The sequence below is a fragment of the Tachysurus fulvidraco genome, chromosome 5, assembly GCF_022655615.1.
Source record: "Tachysurus fulvidraco isolate hzauxx_2018 chromosome 5, HZAU_PFXX_2.0, whole genome shotgun sequence".
NCBI lineage: Eukaryota > Metazoa > Chordata > Actinopteri > Siluriformes > Bagridae > Tachysurus > Tachysurus fulvidraco.
The window spans coordinates 15,418,535-15,438,661 of record NC_062522.1 but is presented as its reverse complement, the minus strand read 5'-3'; the positions used below and the strand labels follow the sequence as shown (position 1 = coordinate 15,438,661).

Genomic DNA, 20,127 nt, shown 5'->3' with positions numbered 1-20,127 from the left:
ACCAGCTAACTTCTGTGGTTGTTGTTATTATGTACTGCCTGGCACACAATTTAATTTCTCTGGCAATCTACTGCCCCAATGACTAAGTTAAAGTCTGTTACAGTATATAGATCTGGGCAGCAATCTTATCTTCAGAAGCCTATTGTGTAAAGCTACTATCATCACAACCGTTTCAGGCCTGAGTGGCTATGCTCCAGTGTTGTGAACTTCAAACATTCAAATGCAGCATTTTGGAATGAATTGCACAGCTAAAAATCACCCAATGCATTACTGGCACACAACTACCTGCCACTGAGCACCTTCACCACAGCAGATGTCTAAGCAGAGTTCACAACATCATCAAATGTCTTCACATGACAATCACAAACTGTTTAACCTCCTTCCATCGAGTAGGAGATACAGAATCATGCGCACCAGAACCAGCAGGTTCAGGGACAGCGTTTTTCCATTCGTCATCACACTACTGAACTCTACACTACACCGTTAGAAAACCGTAAAAAAATAAAATAAATAAAAATAAAAATACTGTACATAACAAATGTTAATTGTACAATTATACATACCATGTACATATTACATATTGTATTTTATACTCCTCATTCTCTACACATATTGTGCCTTACATACATCTGCACTATTTTATCTATGTGTATCTATATTACCATACTGTACATTATATATATATATATAATGGACTTTTATATTGTGGACTTGCACGTTTTTTCAATGCCATAGTTTTAGAATCTGTATGTCATAGTTATATATAGTTTTATATATAATATGCTGTACATATGCTATATATTGCTATATATTTATCTGCACTTTATTTGCACAATTGCTAGTCTTTGCACTTCGGGTAGACCAAACTATATTTTGTTGCTGTGTATCTGTACTATGCAATGACAATATAGTTGCATCTAATTTAGTTAATTTCCTCTTGAAAATAGCAATTAGTATGGTCAGTGTTATAGATTTAACCAAGAACTGTATATATGAACCAATTCAAATCCACTACAACAAACTAATTTAAGAAATATTTTTAATCTTTCCATCTTTTACAGTGTTCCTGGCCATGTTGATATAAACGAATGAATGAATGATTTACTACATTCACAAAATTATATACTGCAAGGAAGGCTAGAGATACAAACTCTCTTCTAGTGCAATCCTCATTTTGAGAGACATTGGTCTTAGATGGTAGGATTTTGTAAACATTTTTAAATTTCAATCATTTATATCTCCTCATTGATGTCGGGACTACTTAGTGACAAACACACTGTGCAAGTGTCCTCAGTTTATCTGTAGGATTTGTATTTTTTATGATAACGTATTTTGTTTGTGTTTCTAACTTCTACTGTTTACAATATTGTTGTTTTTTCTATCACTCCTCCGGCCCACTAGATGGCAGCACACAGACATTAGTCTTCTCTCCATGGATTATATATGCACAGAACAAGTGGTACTGAAAGCGCTTTCTTAGCACGTTTTAGCTGCATTATTTTAAGATTAATTCTTTGTATTTTCACGAAAACCTTGTCGTGTGTTTAGCGGTTAAGACTTAAAAATGTCAGGAATCCCCCCAGACTCATGGCAGCCCGCGACGGTGTCACTCGATACCTCGTAAGTAGAAGAACTTTATATTTCTATATAAATGAGCTAACATGCTAACTGGCTACACAGGAGAGTTTCCTATAAACTATAAGCAACATTGGTCCGCCCAACTTTATTTAGTTTTGCACTAATATATTTATAAAGGTAGAAACGCTTGTGAGACGTCATTGTGTTTCTGTGGTCTTTAGTATGGGGACCATGGTATTGGAGTTGTACTGGAAACATGCACCTAAAACCTGCAAGAACTTCGCTGAGCTGGCAAGGCGAGGATATTACAGCACCACCAAGTTTCATCGCATCATTAAAGACTTCATGGTGCAGGGCGGTGACCCTACAGGAACAGGTGAGCCATGACAAAGTGTACAAAGAACTTGTTATCGTCGTTGCATTGTGAAGAGACAGATCTCAGAGATCTGAAAAAGAGAGAGAAAGAGAGAGATATCAGAGAGAGTGAAAGAGAGAGATCAGAGAGAGATATCAAAGAGGGGGGTATGGGGGGTGGTATCAGAGAGAGAGAGAGAGAGAGAGAGAGAGAGAGATCAATCATGACTGTGATTCATCTGGGTGCCTAGTGGATTCAGTATTACTTACTTGATGTTTAGTTGTAATCTCAGGGTTCATACTGTATTCAAGAAATGATTAAAATGCTTGATTTCTAAACTTGGAAATGTGCTTAATTTGAATTTGGTTGTATTGGTAGTACTACATTCTATTTTGTTCACATGTACCCAAATTATTAGGTCAGTGGTGGCTCAAGCTGTTAAGTCTCTGAGTTGTTAATCTAAGGATCAGGGTTCAAGCCTCATCACTGTTAAGCTGCCACTGTTGGGCCCTTGAGCAAGGCCCTTAACCCTCACTGCTCCAGGGTGTAGTGGCTATCATGGCTGACCCTGCACTCTGACCCCAACCTCTAAAAGTGGGGATAGAAAGAATTTAAATCTTGTATATGAATGCTATTCTATTAATCAAATAACCGCAAGTACAGTGTCAAATTGCAGTGAATATAAACCTAGTGAGTAAACAACAGGCTTTTGTCCTCATCTCCATCTTCATCCTTTTCCTCCACTGATACCCCATCATCATTGTTCATTATGGTTTTCTTCAACTAGGCAGTGCTATAGCACACTGCAAGATTTGCAATAAAGAAACTAATGTCTTGACACTTTGAATTTCATTGCTTGAATTAGAATTTAGTAAATTTCTACAAGCAATCTAAACTGTGTATACATACATCATCTTAATCTTGCTAAAGATCTGAATTCTTGTATGTGTGCAAGTATAAATGGGGTGCTTTGCCACAAGTCAGCACTACACTGAGCTAACAAGCACAATATGCACATCTCATGTTTATTTTTCTGCTGTCATCATTTGAAATCCATGCATAGACTATATTATATAATATTGGAAAGATCTTTCATCCTTTCTTATCCTCTCAGGCCGTGGTGGTGCTTGTATATACGGAAAACAGTTTGAGGACGAACTTCACCCAGAGTTGAAATTCACAGGTGGGTGAGACCGCAGTTTATACAACTTGCTAATGCTGAAAATTTGTCATATATTACAAGACGTAGTAGTAGTCTAAGAATGCGTGTTACACTAGACTTTAAAACCTGTTTGTACATAATACTACATAAGAAATTAAGCACACCATCATAATCTTATGACTCCATTGAAAAATTATGCACAAATCAGTTTGCCTGAATAGATCGTGTGAATTTCTGGTTTAATGTGTGTATTCTAAACCAGTGCATATCACTTACTCGTATGCAGTGATGATCACTGTCTGTTTTTTTTAGGTGCTGGAATCCTTGCTATGGCTAACGCAGGCCCAGACACAAACGGCAGTCAGTTCTTTTTGACTTTGGCCCCCACACAGTGGCTTGATGGCAAGCACACTATATTTGGGAGAGTTTGTCAAGGCATGAGTGTTCTCAATCGAATTGGCATGGTGGAGACTAACAGTCAAGATCGCCCTGTGGAGGAGATAAAAATCCTCCGGGTGTCTCTATCTAACTGACACGTGTCAAAGTTCACATATCATTTTGTACAGTATTGTTATTTTTTAACAATAAACCATTATTTTGTATTTTATAATGTGTGATATGTATAAGGATATTTCAGGGTAAAATACTTCTGTATCTGTTTTATTCATTACAAGCAAAAGTAATCCATATGCCAGAAGTACATAAGTGAAAATAATACAAAGGCCTTTTTTCTATTCTAACTACATCCACAGACAGGGATGATTTTCTTATTAATTGGTTGTATAGAAAGCTTAAATCATGTAAAACAGACACAGGATGAATTATAGCAGTTTCAAGTATAGCAAAACTATAAATGGGAAAAGTAGTTTTCTCTTTCTTGCTACATCTGGAAAATTTTCCAAAAATACAAACTTTAAATATTTTAATCATCAGCATATAGATTACATATAATAAACACACAATAGGGTCAGGGTCATTTCTTACCATCATGTTTCTCTTAACGCTTAAATTTCCCCATAAGAGAGAAAAGTTTATCATCTCTTATACAGACATACAGTGGATTCAGAAAATATTCAAAACCCATTCACATTTTTAGATTTTGTGTTCCAGCCTGATACTACATTTTTTTTCTCATTAATATGTACTCAGTATCCCATAATAACAAAGTGAAAACGTCTGTAAATTTATAAATATAAAAAAAGAAAAAAAATCCTTTCAGACCCATTACTCAGTTCTTAGTCGAAGCACCTTTGGCAGCAATTCCAGCCTCTACTGGGGGATTTTACAACCTGGATTGGGGATTGTCTGCCATTCGTCTTTGCAAATCCTCTCAAGCTTGGTCAGGTTGGATGGGGACCATCGGTGGACAGCCATTATCAGGTTTCTCCAGAGATGTTCAATAGAATTCGAGTTGGTTGTGCATGGTGTTGTACAAGCCTGGCAGGTCTTTCTCTTGTTTGCTTGGTAAGCCACCCGTTGCTGACCCTGAGTCGCCCCTAGATCGGACAACTGATCCAACAACTCTGGGAGATCCTCTCCTCACCTTATTCTTATTAAGGAAGACCAATATCACACTGTGCTTGTTTCTTAGGAGAATGCATTGTTTCCTGAAACGCATAAAGCAACAACAGAGACATTTATTAACTCTAAAATTATGTTAGCCCTGAAGCAATGGTTGATACCTGATACTTATCCTGCAGTCATATTAAGTTATTAAGATGTTACTTTCTTAAAGCTTCTGCTAAGTTATAGAAAACTTCAAATGTGTAATGAGAAATATTTTGGTGTTGAAAAGCAAGTGGAATTGATGCAGTGGAAAAGTGTGGAAAGGTGATGAAGTTACAGCTGACAATTTTGTCTATCAAAGAAAACCCAATTAAAGTGTTCTGCAAAATTCTCCTTAGGTCATGTTTGGGTCAAAATGACCCATTTTTTAAATCACTAAAAGTACATCTGCAGCTCATGGACAATATGGATCTTTTTCTCTATGGACATCTACTTACATGTATCTGCTGTAAGGGTTAAAAAACAGTTCACAAAGCTTTATGGCTGCTGTATTAATGGCACATGACAATGTTTAAAGATGATAACTGAATATGGTTTCTTGAATTAAACAGCACACAATCTGTCATACACTGCACTGTTTTGATTCAGTTTCCTGATGTGACTCTTAAAATGACTCAACAGCACAAGCATTTCTTTACAGTTCCAGTTTTAATATTGACATTACATTGAATCACATTCATTTTATTGTACAAGCCTTTCTCTTCAAAGGTTTATACGGCTGAAAATAACATTCAGTATGGGGCATGCCTGCTCTGCATTGTAAGGAGGGAAGGGTTAGGACTGCAACTACGCCAGACTATTGAAGATCTCATCTCTCTTGACAGAGACGACAACTCATTGTCCATCTAACAAAATGAATTCCGGTGCACGGACGGTTCTTCCTACAGTTCAACAGCTGTGGCAAAAAAGTAGTGTTGTGTAAACAAACACAGGAGAAGCTGAATGCCACGTCATACCCATATATATATGTTATGTACGCACACAGAAATACATACTTACAAGAAAATGTAAATACTGTATACAAAGAAACCAACTGGAAAAAATTTAATTTTCAAGACAAAACAGTAACACTTTTTTTTAATCAGTGAGGATAGAAACATCGAGTGTAAATCGCCGATCTGGGCATTTTACGAGTCCATCTCTGTGTATTACATTCATACAGAGAGTAAGACTGTTCACAGAGCTTTGAGCCCAGCAAGCTCCACTAAAGGGTCCATGCATGAGCCGCTCTCGATCGCTCTTACTCAGACACATTTGGCACTCATTCACATTAATACGCAGGACATCACAGTCAGTGAGCTCTGCCTAAGCCTTATTAAGACAAAATATGAAGCCAGACTGTGAGTAAGTCATTCAGATTTCAGTTAGATTTCCTTCAATATTACCTTCAGCTGAAAATTTATCTCAGGCTTGGATGAAAATAGAATTATATGCAAATCCCATTTATGACATTGTATTAACGGAGAGGTACATAGTTGTTTTGACGAAAACAATTCAACAAGTAAAGTCAAAACAAAGATTGACAATTAAGACAACTGTAAATGCTAAATGACCATTCAACCTTTCATTGTAATATTTGAAAACATATCTTCTTTTTTTAAAGTGGGATTCAATATTCAATATTTCAGGATTATTGTTGTCCTATTTCTATTTTCAGTGCAACTAGCCTGGGTCTAACATGTAACCCATAATATATGAAATTCACAGCGAAGAGCTACTTCATTGACCCTGATGGAATAAAAAAAATTATGTTAAAAATGAAAAATCCTGAAAAAAAATAAATAAAAAAATTCACTATCCAAAGAGGTCTCACACAACCAACATAAAGACAAGAGCCTAAGGTTTCCTAGTGTACCTTAACTTTCCTGACAATTTAATAACAATTCATACTTTTATAACTTTATAACACAATTAGGGTATCTATGATCCCACATATGTCACATTTAATACAAATACAATCCCCTTTCCCCACAATGCCTGGATTAAGACCAACAGCACATGTGTATCAAGGCCTGAGAAAGACAGCAAAGCCAGTGCTGATTAAGACCTCTTTGAAAGGTGATGAAATCTCTTCATACCACACACACACTCACACACTCACATATCATCATTTTTCACAATTTACACAAACACTGATATGACCCCAGTAGCTGTTATTGCAAAAGGTTATTTTTTCGCACAACAATACCAAAAATATAGATGTTAAAACTAGATTGACTCTCTTAAAAGTGTTCAAAAGTGTCCAAATAGTTTATCATCGCATTCTTAGAGCACATTACAAACACTGCAATGCACCTGTGTGAGTGTATTACATGTTGATTTTGTTTGGCTTGACCCAACTAACAGCCATACTGGAGTGATATGCAAGGCTCTGTGAAGAACAATCGCTTCTAGCTTGAATAACTAAGCTGTGGGAATGTTTGTTTCTTAAGAAATGAGTTCTGAACTAAAAATCAGAAAACTTAATTTCCTAAAAAAACTGGAATTTTAAGCTAGATTTTCTAACAAAAGGTTAATAAGGCTTGACTAATTCCTCCCACTGATCCAGGGGGAAAAATGTAAATCAGTCAAAGTTGTAAAGAATTTAGTAAGGAAGCTCCATGTGGCTTTGCTCTCAGTCCAGCATGGCTGCCAGTTCCAGTCTGAAGCGCTGAGTCTACATCCCCACCCAGCTAAACATAAAGAAGCTCTAATACTCTTTCCGCCTATTTTCCTATACGTACTTATTTTCCACCTAAATTTCATATACATACTAAGAAGGTTCAAAGCTGAGTGGTAAATGTAGTTTTGGGCTATGTATATAATCATAGCGTTTAAGTAGCATGGGATAAATAAAGGTTATGGTTCAGTTCTATGAAGTACAGAACACGTACTCACTGAGTTTTGAATGTATGTACTGTATAACTGTGGTACATTTGCACCTTTCTGAAATGTGTAAATATACTACAGTTTTGTAGGATACTACCAATTTTGTAAAACAGGTGGAAAGACTTTATCAGGAAGTAAAGACCAATGACTTGAAGAAAACAAGCAAATATTTTATGGCCCTTTCCCCAAAACACCGATTAACCCTAAAATCAGAATCTCGGTTGAAAATCTGTTTTACTATTGGATTAGTTTCACTTTAACCACCCAAAACACTTTCCTAACAAAATTCTTGAAGCTGTAACCCTTGTGTGTATGAAAATCTGGTAATCGCAGAATTTAAGTCATCATTCATATTAGTCTTTGTCACAGTATATAACTGCAAGGCAACATGTACAGCAGGCTACCTGTTACTATAGGTGGAACAGACAAACATGAACCCTGCCTGGAATTCTGCTACTAACAACAAAACATCCAGATTTAATTAAATTCATATGCAGTAAAAACTGGAAATCCTGACTCAGCATGTATAAATGGGAGGCAATGTCTACATCAACATTTTAGCCCTGGATAGCTTATGATCTTTGTGTAGTGAGTACAGCCGTATTTTATTTTCAGCTGTTGTTGATAGTTAGCCCTCAGACTCCATATACACCGTTGGCACATGATTCAGTATTATATTCATCTGTTTGGCACAATATGTCACTAAAATAGACTAGTTTGACATGAAACTTTTAGAAAAACAATAGAACAATGACATGACATGTAACAAAGCTAAATTCTATCGTCTTCCTCATCGCCTATGCTATCTTTAGAAGACAGTTAATTTCGCTGACATACATGTTCTCTACTCTTTTTTATAAGAGCCTAATAACAAAATGAAACAAATCCATAGATGCATAAATATGCATAATATAAATTAAATAAATTAATATAAATAAGGTTTGCCTAATTAAGGCTCATGGAATGACTTTTTTTTTTTATAAAAAAATAATGAAAGTCCTTCCTTCTGCATATGCATGGCTATGATGCTTTGCACAGTTTTTCCAAAACATAGATTTACATAAATACAGACTCTTGGATTTGCACTTAATTAACACTTGAATGTGAACTTCAGGTAAGTGATTACTTTGGGGTGGTGGGAACAGCAATCAGACTGTAATCTCTTAGACTAATGTCTTTTACACTTTTCTAATCTGTACTTCCAGACACAAAGAACTGTATTTAATGTTAAATTAATTGTAAAGAAAGTTTCATTTTTTTAACAAAAAAAACATGGAAACGCTTTATGTTTTAGGATGTATGTAACATACTATAAAAGTTAATGATAGACCAGAGGGAGGAGTAAAACTGCTGTAAATAAACAAGCTTTTAAACATCTAGTACTCTGGTATGTATGCTGAAAATACAGCTGTTTACAGAGCAGCTTCAGATCTGATCTGGAATCCGATATTTCCTTTTAGATCATTTTTAACACCTTTTCTTGTAAACCTGTAAAGGTATAACTGTGAGGCTCAGTTTAGAAAGATGGGCTTGATTACAATTCGATGGTCACAGGGCACCAAATTCAGTTATGGACCACCTTTCAAAATTGCATGAATTTCTATCACATACAGCTGGTATATTCAGTTTTGCCTTATTGTATTCACAAGAAATAGCTGGTATAAGTGCAAATGTGTTGAAAATATGAGTGTAAGGATGGAAACTCCAACTGAATGGTGAGAGGACAATAACACCACAGAGCTCCTTTGTTTTTAGTCTTATCCATAACATTCTATTTTTTCTCACTCTTTAACACTCATTTTGTCTCACAGAGGCAGGTCGGTGCTGTTGTGGCGGGTCTTTCGAGACGTGCCATCATCACGAGGCAGGGCTTTCTGCAGATTGGACATGGCTGCGGTTTTCTGCAGGTCGATCACAGCATAACACTCACCACGGCGGGATGGAGGCATAACTGGGGCAGCAGCCATGCCGCGCTTCATTGGAGGCGGTCTCTGTGGCACTTGGGATCCGCCCCCTCCATGTCCTGGGCAACTCGAGGCTCCAGCCTCCAAGTCCACCTGGATATAGTTGAGCTGGCGTGAGGGTGGCGGGGGCAGGTGGCGGCCATGCTGCTCACAGGCTGCGCTGCCAACTGTGCCACGCCCCGCCCGATGCCGGCGGAAATCAAAACTGAAAACTCGACCACCCCTCTCAGAGGGCTGAGGATGAGGAGGGCACGCATGATGCAGATGAGTTGGAGGCTGGATCTGCTGGGAAAAGAATACATGGTTAAGCACATTCAAGTGTGTGTGTGTGTGTGTGTGTGTGTGTATAAGATTTTATAATTCTAATTATTATATATATTCTAGTATTACAAAAAATAGATTATGTTCAGTTCATTTGGGTGTGAGAGTCGTTTTTCAGGATGATTCCCGAACATGCTGAGGAATTGTGTGTGTCTGTTTCCACAGGAGAAAAAAAGGACAAAAATGGGTTTCAAAACATCAAAAGAAATGTAAAAATGTAATACATTTAAATACACTTTTTTCTTTTTTTTTTACTTTAAAAAGTGTTTTGCACATTTGGTATTGTTTTTTAATATGCTATTTTTAAATTATATTAATATTACAATATTTTATAAAATATATGAGCATATTAATTACATACTTTAAAATAAACACACTTTGGATAAAAAAAAAAAACAACACTTCCTATCTTTGATGCATGTTGGTTATGGAGTATTTAAAAATAAATACCACAGTATTATGTATATATGAATATAACATTGTGTGGTAATGCTACTGTAGTACATTTCAAACTAGATGTTGCTGAAGTCCATTATTAGTGCTTCCCCACCTGTTCGGTGTTGACGTAGTTCTGCAGAGCATCGCGATGAATCCCACTACTGCCACCACTTTCCTGATGATATCCATTCGGGGTTCCTGGCCCCTCTGAGTATTCATACTCATCAAAGTCCTCCTCCTCTTCCTCCTCATACTCATCATCTTCCTCATCTTCATCCTGCTCCTCTTCTTCATCCCGCTGAAGAGCACGGTACTCCCACACTGGTGGCAGTGACGGAAGGTTCTCGTAGTTGAGCAGCGCAGAGCGACGATGGCCCCCGCTGTAGCCCTGTGGAGGCAATGAGGAGGCATTTGTGTGCGCGAGTGGCAGAGAGTGCGGGTGTGTATGTGGGTGTGTTTCTCCAGCTGTGCTGCTGCTACTGCTTGAGCCCACAGACTGTGACTGGGAGGCACTGCTGGGGCTCAGCCTTTGCCTGCGTGGCCCTCGAAGACCATTAATGTTCTCATATGTTAGCTGGCTTCCTGGGCAAGGCTCCATGCTGGAGTGCCTGTGCAGATGATGATGGTAATGGTGGTAGGGATGCGTGTTGCATATGTGAAGGGGTGGAGCCTCCTCTCCCTCTGTTTCTGAGCTGCCATCGGGTGCTCGGAGTGGGTGAGCAGAGTGCCGGTCTCGGTCGCGCTCCATCATGTGGCGTTGTGCCGGTGTCGGCCCCAGCATGAACTTTACCTCCTGTGCCCCTGGCTGGAGGAAGAGCTGAGTTTCTTTGTGGGTGTCATCCATGCCGCAGCAGTGCATGCTGGGTTGGCTTTGTTTGGTGGACGCCTCGGTGAAGGCGGGGGGCCAAACTTCGGGGAGGGATCTGACACAGTGGCGACTTGAAAGCTCACTCTCCATACTTACTGTGTTCACATATGTATGTGTCTGTATAGAGAAGAAAATAAAACAAGCATGTGTGTATGTTTTACATCAATATATCAGTATTACTGTGTATCATGCTAAGAAACATAATTTATATAATTTGATGTCAGAGTCTTTTAAATTCAGTCTTTACAGGTAGGTACAATATAACATTTTTCATTCATTTTTAGGCTGAATAGGGTACAGTTTACTGAGTAAATGCTAACAAATATGTTGCACTCATGCAATCTTTAAGGAAGTTCTGCATATTTACATTTACAGCATTTGGCAGACACCCTTATCCAGATTGGATAATTGTACATGTACAAAAGTGCATATGTTACACCACCGCACATCTCTTATCCTATACAAGAGAGGGTATCTATCCCACTCTACTAGTTTCTGCTCCTGCTATCCCCATGCTCCTACATCACTACAACTTTACTTCAACCATAGGACTTTGTCATAAAAGGTACATTTGCCTAATTTTTTAAACATGACAGACACACGCTAATGCTTTGCTCAAATGAAGCCGAGGGAACAAAGAAAATTCTAAAAGGTGATTATAGATTATGATCCTGTTTCAAAATAATGAAGTGGTATTAATTCTGCTTATGACAATGAGGCTTTGTATGTACTGTATGTTCATCTGCATTGTGTATAGTGTGTGTTGGCCTTACCTGGTCATCCATCCCCATGAGGCTGTGTCTGTGGTCATCGGAAAGGGAGGGCTGTGATGAGTCTGCACTTATGGGGTACCCCGGGTATCCATTAGGAAATGTCTGCACTGGGAACCCGGGAGCTACACAATGAGGTGTATGTTCAGTGAGGTTACAGTGTTATTGCCATGGAATGCATACATATTAGCTAAAGATTTGTAATAAATATCAAAAAAACATGATAACAAGCAACAAAGACTCATATTAGATGAGTTCTGATGATCAACAAGCCTTGAAATGTTCATGTAAAGCTAGGTCTGCCTTATATAATCCTACATATTTAATGACCTTCTGCTGCCTTCATATGTGTAGGTAAATCTAATACTGTTTGTTATCTGTGTGTCTTACTGTTAGGTGTTTGAGGGGTTCGAGGCATCTCCATCTCCGGTGTGTGGCCAGGCCGCGTCATGAGCATGGGCTCCTCCACCACGTTAATGCTGTTGCACTGCATCAGCTCCTGCAGGAGGTTAAAGATCTCTTCCGCCCGAGAGCACTTAAATGCAAAAATCCCTGCAAGAGAACAGAAAGAATTATGAGTAAAGAATGCTGAGGAGAATAAATGCAGGTCTGTGTGTTTTAACCAAACTTTAAATGATATCTTGTTACCATAAAAAGAGTTATTTACACCTGTTCATTACTTATAAAAGATTGGATGAGCTGTAATTTTCTGTTGTTAAACTCTGATAAGACAGAAATACTACTTAGGTCCAAAAAACAGTACACAGAAACTCTCACAATTTAACTTCCATTCAGAGGGATGTACTGTTACCAGTAGCTCGACAGTGAAAGACCTGGGTGTTATATTAGACAGCAACCTGTCTTTTGAAAATCATATCGCACATACCACAAAAACAGCCTTCTTCCACCTTAGAAATATTGCCAAGTTGAGAAACATCCTGTTTGTATCTGATGCTGAGAAGCTAGTTCATGCATTCATGACCTCTAGACTGGACTACTGTAATGCATTACTAGGTGGTTGTCCAGCATCTTTAATAAATAGGTTACAGCTGCCAGAGTTCTCACTAGGACAAGAAAGTATGATCATATAACCCCAATTTTATCATCTCTACACTGGCTACCTGTTAAGCTTGGAATTGATTACAAGCTGCTTCTACTTACGTACAAGGCTCTTAATGGTTTAGCTCCCATGTATCTAACTAGTCTTCTAACACGCTACAATCCTTCGTGCTCTCTGAGATCACAAAACTCAGGTCTTCTGGAAGTTCCCAGAATATCTAAGCCTACTAAAGGCGGCAGAGAGTTTTCTTATTTAGCTCCCAAACTTTGGAATAGTCTTCCTGATAGTGTTCGGGACTCAGACACACTTTCCCAGTTTAAATGCAGATTAAAAACTCATCTCTTTAGTCAGGCATACACACACATAATACATCCCATAGAATTATGCACCATTATATTATATACTTGCACTTTTTTATGAACAGCAGATATGTTAATCCCTCTACACTTCTTTTCTCTTTCACACCCATTCCGAGGCATTCAGACATTGTACCAGCTCTGATCATCTTCCATGTGATGAAGATTCTGGACCTCCACTGAGATGAGGCTGACTCTGAGAATCCTGAGACATCTAGAGATCTACCAGCTCCAGTTGGACTCTATGATACCAAGAGGAGATCTGAACTCCATGTGACCCTTACACCAATTCAACATTTGTTTGACTGTATATTTGTAATCACACCCTAGTGTCACCCATATGAGGATGGGTTCCCCTTTGAGTCTGGTTCCTCTCAAGGTTTCTTTCTTTACCAATTTAAGGGAGTTTTTCCTTGCCACTGCTACCTGAGTCACAGACTTGCTCATTGGGGATAAATACATATACATACATACATACATACATACATACATACATAAACACTGTGAACTATATATATCTTGAATTTTACTATATTAATTCTCTATATATGTCTTTATGTTTACCTTCTGTTCTATGTTTATGTTCTGTAAAGCTGCTTTGAGACAAAGCCTATTGTAAAAAGTGCTATACAAATAAAATTGAATTGAATTGAATTGAACTTATCATGTACATACATTATATAGCACTGTAGTTATAAGAGACAGCATCTACCCTAAAGAGTGCTAAAGAATAAAACGGATTACAAATGAATTACAATCATTTTACAATCAATTCTTCTGAAAATATATTCTGCTTTAATAAATACAGGAAGCTTCTTTCTCCTTGTGGATCATTGATCACTGATCAGTTAAAAAACAGAAGAAAATAGTACTGAAATAAAGTCTAGAAATTTAAGGGATATTTAAATGATCAATTACCCAGCTGACATACACAAAGCCGATTATTTGGTTGTTGTGTGATTCTTATTTGTTGAACAAGTTAATTATCCATCAGCTCAATGATTGAGTAAAAAGGCTCAGTCCTCCATGGATTGGTGAACTCACCCTGTCCTGTCTGACAACGTCTCCCACTCTCGAAGGAGAACAGGTTGGAATCATAACCATAACGGCGCAGGCAGAGGTACGGCCACCGGATGGCGTCGCGTTTTCGTGTGTGCAAGATGAGCTCTGTTTGGGTGAGCTCCATAGTCCCCGATCCCAGCTCGTTCCCTTCATCATCGACATTTGTCACCTGATAAAAAAGATAAACAAAGCAGTCACTGTTAAATGTTGTCTTTTGTGTAGTAATATAGGTGCATGTGTTCTGCAGAGGAATATAGGCAGAATGTTAACATGATTTATCTAAGAAACTTTCAGATTAACAAGAGATATCATTTCCAGATATTAAAAATATGCAAGAAGATTTACATGTTGCACCAGAAAAGTGTTTACTTACAGCTGTGGAACATCGTACCTCGTGCAAAGGCCATGACTGACCTAACTTTAATCTTGTTTCTGCTTGTTATTTTGGGTAAAGTAGGGGTGATGTAAAACCATATTCTGCCTGTCAAGGCTTTGACAGCTTAGCAGAGCAGAGAAGAATTCACACCAGACATTAAATAAACATACTTTCACTCACCCACCTCTCTTGAACATTCCCTCACTGTCCATCAACAGTAATCTCCTTAAATTTTTTTTTTTAGTAGCAATGCTGACTTTGGAATACTGATAGCACTGGTGAAGAATGTCAGGATTTGGAGTCAGTCATTATGTTACAAAAATACTGCTCTACTAAGGAAATACTGATAAGGATGGGCTACGGGAAATGCTGTAGTATGCAGCATGTAGGTCTGGACACCTACATGCTACGGGAAATGCTGTAGTATGCAGCATGTAGGTCTGGACACTTCTGACACCTGTGTTATGATTCAAGCATAAGCTTTTCAATTAATAGCATTTGTCATTTAATGGCAGTGTTAGAAAATGGGTGGCTGTCATCAACCTAAAAAATACAGTTTTACTTTTTTTTTTTAATTTATGTTGGCTCATTTGAAAATGTATCCAAAACCACTTAAAATTGAGACATGACAAAGCTTGGTTTAGAGACTGGATGTGTTATGTTATTATTTTAACCCACTTCTTTCTGATCATTGTCCTTTGCCACTAAACCAACCTTTCTCCAAAAGACAAGAAACTGTAAAACCGATAAAAATGAACAATAGAGAATTGTTTGCTCTGCCCAATAAAAGGCCAAGACACAATGCTGAAAGATAACTCCAGGGCATTTTGACACTAAACTTTTAACAAGGACGTGTAATGAAACAGTGTGTGCTACTGTATGTACCTTGAATTTGGTGGGGTGGTTGTCTTGAATGGCGTCTCTGTATAGACAGCTCCAACAGCTCCCCATAGCTTCAGCAGGTAAGCTGAAACCTTTAACAGTTAAATACTCATCAGTTTTCAGTGTTAAAGCCACTTATACACACATACATTTTTTAGTTTGAACAGATGAGAGAAAAGGAAACTATACCTGGTGTAGGCCATCAGTGGGAGTGATACTAACGTCAATCCCAGAATTCTCTGCTGGGGGTCATGGTGGAACAGGGGTGTGCTGGTACGAGCAGCAGGTCCCAGTGTGCAAGCTCTTCATATCTCCTGACAAACCGAGAAAAGAGATTCCTCTGAGAAATTTGTCCTTTTTTCCAGAAAGTGTGCTGTGATTAAGATACAAAAATGGAAGTTAATCTGTGCTACGTTCCCAGGCTCCCAGTGGATGTGAGGTATAATTACTTTATATGACATTTCTGTTTCACAAATGTGTGCGGGCTCTGACTCTTGAGAATAAATATATTCTATTACTTAACTCTAAATATTCAGATATCATCTGTCAGGACCTCTAGGCCATCATCTGTTAGAAGGTCCTGCTAGCTGTTTAAATGTTTTGTACATGTCCCTATTGAACTCATTGTGTTTTACAGATGCAAAACTTGTCCAAAAACATTTTTTATTTCTTATTATATGCCATTCAATAAAAAGTGAATTAATGCATGTTACAGTAAAGATAATTATATTTTACAAGTATAATAAGAGGCTTTTATAGAGGGAGTTGCACTTATAACTAGATATATACAGTACATATCAGTCAGTGCTGCAGAAAGATGTTTACGTCTCCAACAGCTGGAAAACCAATGCCACTTTAAAGGCACAACAGACACCATTTCTAACGCAGCATAAATATGGAATAGCATCAAAACACTTCTTTGTTGTCCTAAAAAACACATTTAAGGTCTATTCATAGATTTTTGGTTTTTATTTCCAGTCACCAAAATATTTTAATAAAAAACGGGCACTGAAGTCTATAGTTACAAGCCAAAATTATTTTTATAATTTAGGTCAAGGTTTTCAAAAACTAAGTACAACAATGCAAATAATAATAATAATAATAATAATAATAATAATAATAATAATAATAATAATAATAATAATATGGGTTGAAATTATATGGTTTCATTTGACAATTAGGCGATTTAAAGATATTAATCTGCAAATTTTGACCCTTCAAAAGATAAAAACTTCTAAACAAAATACTTTTATGCTTTTAGTGCAAACCACCTTACATTTATATATAGGTGGTAAGTTATATGTTTACAAAATTAATTAACTTTAAAAATTCTAATTCAAAGGTTTTGGTTTAGTTTTTGCATTCTGTAAAAAAAAATCTTTGGTTTGATGAGAAAGCATGCATTTGATATGTCATCACATATTGAAAACAGAGATAAATACGACTTTCAGCTTACTTAACAAGAACAAGACAAATGACAAACATACGGACTAGTTCTAAGGCCACAATCTGGAATCGTATTAAAAAATAAGTAATGCAAATCAGTCTGGCAAATTAGTCTGAAAGGTGTTAAAATTGATATAATAAGAAAATGAACATATGGAGAGTAAAGCTTTGATATATCTAGTTTTTTTTCTAAGCTGTAAGATAGGATTTGATTTGAAATGGCAATCCTTTCCTTTTTGAAGGGGTTGTATCCTCAAGGGAACAACTTTCTTTCACTTGGAAACGTGGATAAACCTTTAAAATGATTTCAGGTACAAAAATAGACTGCATATATATTTTTAGAATTAAATTGAGAAGGAAAAGTGCAGTTTAGTACTTTATTCCTGAGATTGTACAATCACCTAACAAAGGTATAAAAATGGATGAGTAAAAAAGTGATAGTATGGCAGTATAATTTGGTTTGAACCTTTTAAGTGTCAGGAGTAGGACTGAATGTTAACATGGAAACAAGGATAATAAAAGCCGAAACTTTCACAATATCTCGTTCTGAGAGTCTTCCCCAACTTTCCTGGTCCCAGTAGCCTCTGACCCTACTTCTTTAAATCTATAAAGCCCCTATGGCCCCAGTCATGAAGTAAAATCACAAAACAGGCCTAATACTACTATTACAGACAGTGCCTGTGCAAACATGCATGATCATGCAAACAAAACGGTTTGTAGTAGCAGGTGTAGGTCCTTGTCATGTGCGCCAAATCTGTAACTGCAATCACGCCTTCCAGTTTCATTCATGTGGCATTGAGTCACAGTACATAATTGTTTGGGATGAAACCCCAAAACATCCGAATGCATTCTTTATTAGATAGTCTAGTCCAGTTGGAGTGACAGATGATCTCGTGTTAGTGCATGCAAAGCATCCATTTATAAATATTAATATTAAAAAAACAAACAAAAAAAAAAAAAACATGGGCTGAAATATTCATGTTTGGGTTTCGATATTTTTGAGAAGCTATACCGTTTTCATGCTACATGCATGCTGCTCCTGTTCCCGTGTAGACGTGGAGACTCTGACTGACACCTGCAGCAGCTTCATCCCGAGGTTTAAATAAGAGAAAAATAAGGAAAATCGGAGCTCAAGGTTACGCGCTAAACGAGCAATTAATGAGCTCTGTGACGCTGCTGGGGCCGGAGAAAGGCTTAGATGAGAAAAGCCAAACCTGCACCATCAGAGAAAATGCACAACCAATCTGTCTTCAAAATGGCATTCTATTGTTTAAATAAACCGACGCGAATGTCAGTAATGTAGGAGATAAAAAGAGCACTACGATTCAGGCAGCAGCCATGTATGAACTCGAGCTGTCCAGAGAGAAACGTGTATAGTAAAGAGCGCTGTATAGTAACACAGTCCTACCGTAAGCCTACTACAGCTGGATGCTAGTGACAGCCGCGGAGGAAATTCTGCGGGCTACACACACACACACACACACACACACACACACACACACACACACACACACACACACACACACACAATGATAAACAATCCCCGAGCGTCAGCATCAGCACCAGCACCATCCCGCTATGGATGTGAACGCTGCTGCAGAACCCGTGGAGCTGCTGCGCTCAGGCGCTACTCACATGTTTGGCAGCGAGATCAGAGCGCGATGGAGCTGCGGTGCGGAGTCTGCGATGCTGCACACAGAAGGCGGGCGGCTGGTTGTCTTCTGCTTCCGTCACTTATAATAATGCTATAAGTGAGCTGTTCATTTGTTTTGTCCAAAATACAAAATATTGGGTTGATATAAAAGATTAGAAAGCCAGTTGTTTTCCCCCTCAACGCCCCCTTTCTGCGGCACGGGCCTCTGTTTGACATTTGTCGAGCGCCGGGGTGAGAGTTCAGCCAGCCAACGATGGCTGATGGAGCGGCAAGAAGGTAGAGACGCTGGAGGACCAGCTGAGGCGGAGCGCGCGCTCACCGGCACATGATGACGCGCTGCGAACCGCTCGTCGTCCGCGCGTCCACCTACATACTGCTCCACTGAAAACACACTCAAAACACAACATCCCACTTTTCTTCACGCTGCAACGCTCGCAAAACTGTTTTAACGCATATTAGTCCAATCTTTTGTTTATTTTTCAAATATAAAAAGGTATAACTGGACAACAAAGTGCCAAAGCTGCCTACAAGTAGTTTACACAAGAATACAGAGCATCCAACTGAGTTTATTGGTTTAAACCAAAAAAAGGTGTTTATTGAGGCAAAGAAACATGTATATTCCTGAAGGATCTGATACCAGACCAGTTAACACACTGAAGTCAAACAAATATCAAAATGTCAAAACAATACAGATACAAGGAAAAGAAACTGATTATAAAATGTTGATATCAAAATATCTTAAATCTATCTATGCTTTTTAGAACAGTAAAACGTGAGCAGGTGAACAATAAGATCTTGATCGTAAAAAAGACATGGAGGTGATGTAACATTGTGTGAGTGAGTTCACCTTCTCCAGTCAAAATCACCTGAAATTTTGATGTGTTATAGCAGATGCCCACAAAAAAATAAGTCAGTCTGTCCAAATTTCAAGGGAAAAAAACCCTAAAACTTTAAGTAGAGTTTTTTTTTTTAATTAAAAAGAGGTAAATTTGACATGGTCAGAACACAACAGTTACTGTTGTGATTTCAGAAAGCAGACATTCTCTCCCTACTACCAACGTATCTTTCGAACACATATTCTTTGGTTGCTTTTTCAGTCATTATTTCGACCAGTCCTTTGTTTGTGTAACATATGAGCTCAGAAGTGTCAAAAGTAATCTGTAATCATTTCTACTACAATAAGGAATGTGAAATATCAGTCCTTATTACTTAGCAGACAGAGTGGGAATGGTCTGAAATTTTAAGATATGCTTCCAGAATGTATTTACAGCAGAGCATTTCCAAAAAAATGGATTAATGGAACAATTTTTTTAAATCACTGCCCCAATAGTGTAGCTCTAAAGTGATTAACTAGCATACCAATTAGCAATGTAATTAGTCTGTTTTCTTCCTCTTGCAATT

At 37.9% G+C, this 20,127-nt stretch overlaps 2 protein-coding genes across 7 annotated transcripts; one reads left to right on the top strand and one right to left on the bottom strand.

Annotated features, from left to right (window-relative positions):
* Nucleotides 1–1,415: 1,415 nt before the first annotated feature.
* On the top strand, nucleotides 1,416–3,702 carry ppil1 (peptidylprolyl isomerase (cyclophilin)-like 1). The gene is made up of 4 exons (XM_027146515.2): nucleotides 1,416–1,620; nucleotides 1,800–1,954; nucleotides 3,048–3,116; nucleotides 3,408–3,702. The coding sequence occupies exons 1-4, from the start codon at nucleotides 1,565–1,567 to the stop codon at nucleotides 3,626–3,628; spliced, it is 501 nt and encodes a 166-aa protein (XP_027002316.1). The 5' UTR covers nucleotides 1,416–1,564; the 3' UTR covers nucleotides 3,629–3,702.
* Nucleotides 3,703–5,303: 1,601 nt separating this feature from the next.
* frs3 (fibroblast growth factor receptor substrate 3) lies at nucleotides 5,304–19,147 on the bottom strand. Of its 6 annotated transcripts, XM_047813454.1 has the most exons (9): nucleotides 18,708–19,147; nucleotides 18,481–18,534; nucleotides 15,816–15,940; nucleotides 15,630–15,718; nucleotides 14,351–14,537; nucleotides 12,281–12,442; nucleotides 11,894–12,015; nucleotides 10,365–11,237; nucleotides 5,304–9,778 (listed from the first exon to the last, which is right to left on the bottom strand). In XM_047813454.1, the coding sequence occupies exons 4-9, from the start codon at nucleotides 15,693–15,695 to the stop codon at nucleotides 9,335–9,337; spliced, it is 1,854 nt and encodes a 617-aa protein (XP_047669410.1). In that variant the 5' UTR covers nucleotides 15,696–15,718; nucleotides 15,816–15,940; nucleotides 18,481–18,534; nucleotides 18,708–19,147; the 3' UTR covers nucleotides 5,304–9,334. The 6 variants fall into 6 exon arrangements, with proteins under 6 accessions (XP_047669410.1, XP_047669408.1, XP_047669409.1 ...); XM_047813452.1 differs by lacking the exon at nucleotides 18,481–18,534 and having other exon boundaries at nucleotides 15,816–15,999; XM_047813453.1 differs by lacking the exon at nucleotides 18,481–18,534.
* Between the last annotated feature and the right edge of the window lie 980 nt (nucleotides 19,148–20,127).

Bases quoted from the DNA above. Each gene is read 5' to 3' on its own strand.
- ppil1 (XM_027146515.2), top strand. From the start codon at position 1,565: ATGTCAGGAATCCCCCCAGACTCATGGCAGCCCGCGACGGTGTCACTC. The intron at 1,621-1,799 runs GTAAGTAGAAGA...TGTGGTCTTTAG, and splicing joins ACGGTGTCACTCGATACCTC to TATGGGGACCATGGTATTGG. The intron at 1,955-3,047 runs GTGAGCCATGAC...TTATCCTCTCAG, and splicing joins CGGTGACCCTACAGGAACAG to GCCGTGGTGGTGCTTGTATA.
- frs3 (XM_047813454.1), bottom strand. From the start codon at position 15,695: ATGGGGAGCTGTTGGAGCTGTCTATACAGAGACGCCATTCAAGACAAC. The intron at 12,016-12,280 runs GTAAGACACACA...CTCATTGTGTAG, and splicing joins AACCCCTCAAACACCTAACA to CTCCCGGGTTCCCAGTGCAG. The intron at 11,238-11,893 runs GTAAGGCCAACA...TTCTCTATACAG, and splicing joins TCATGGGGATGGATGACCAG to ACACATACATATGTGAACAC.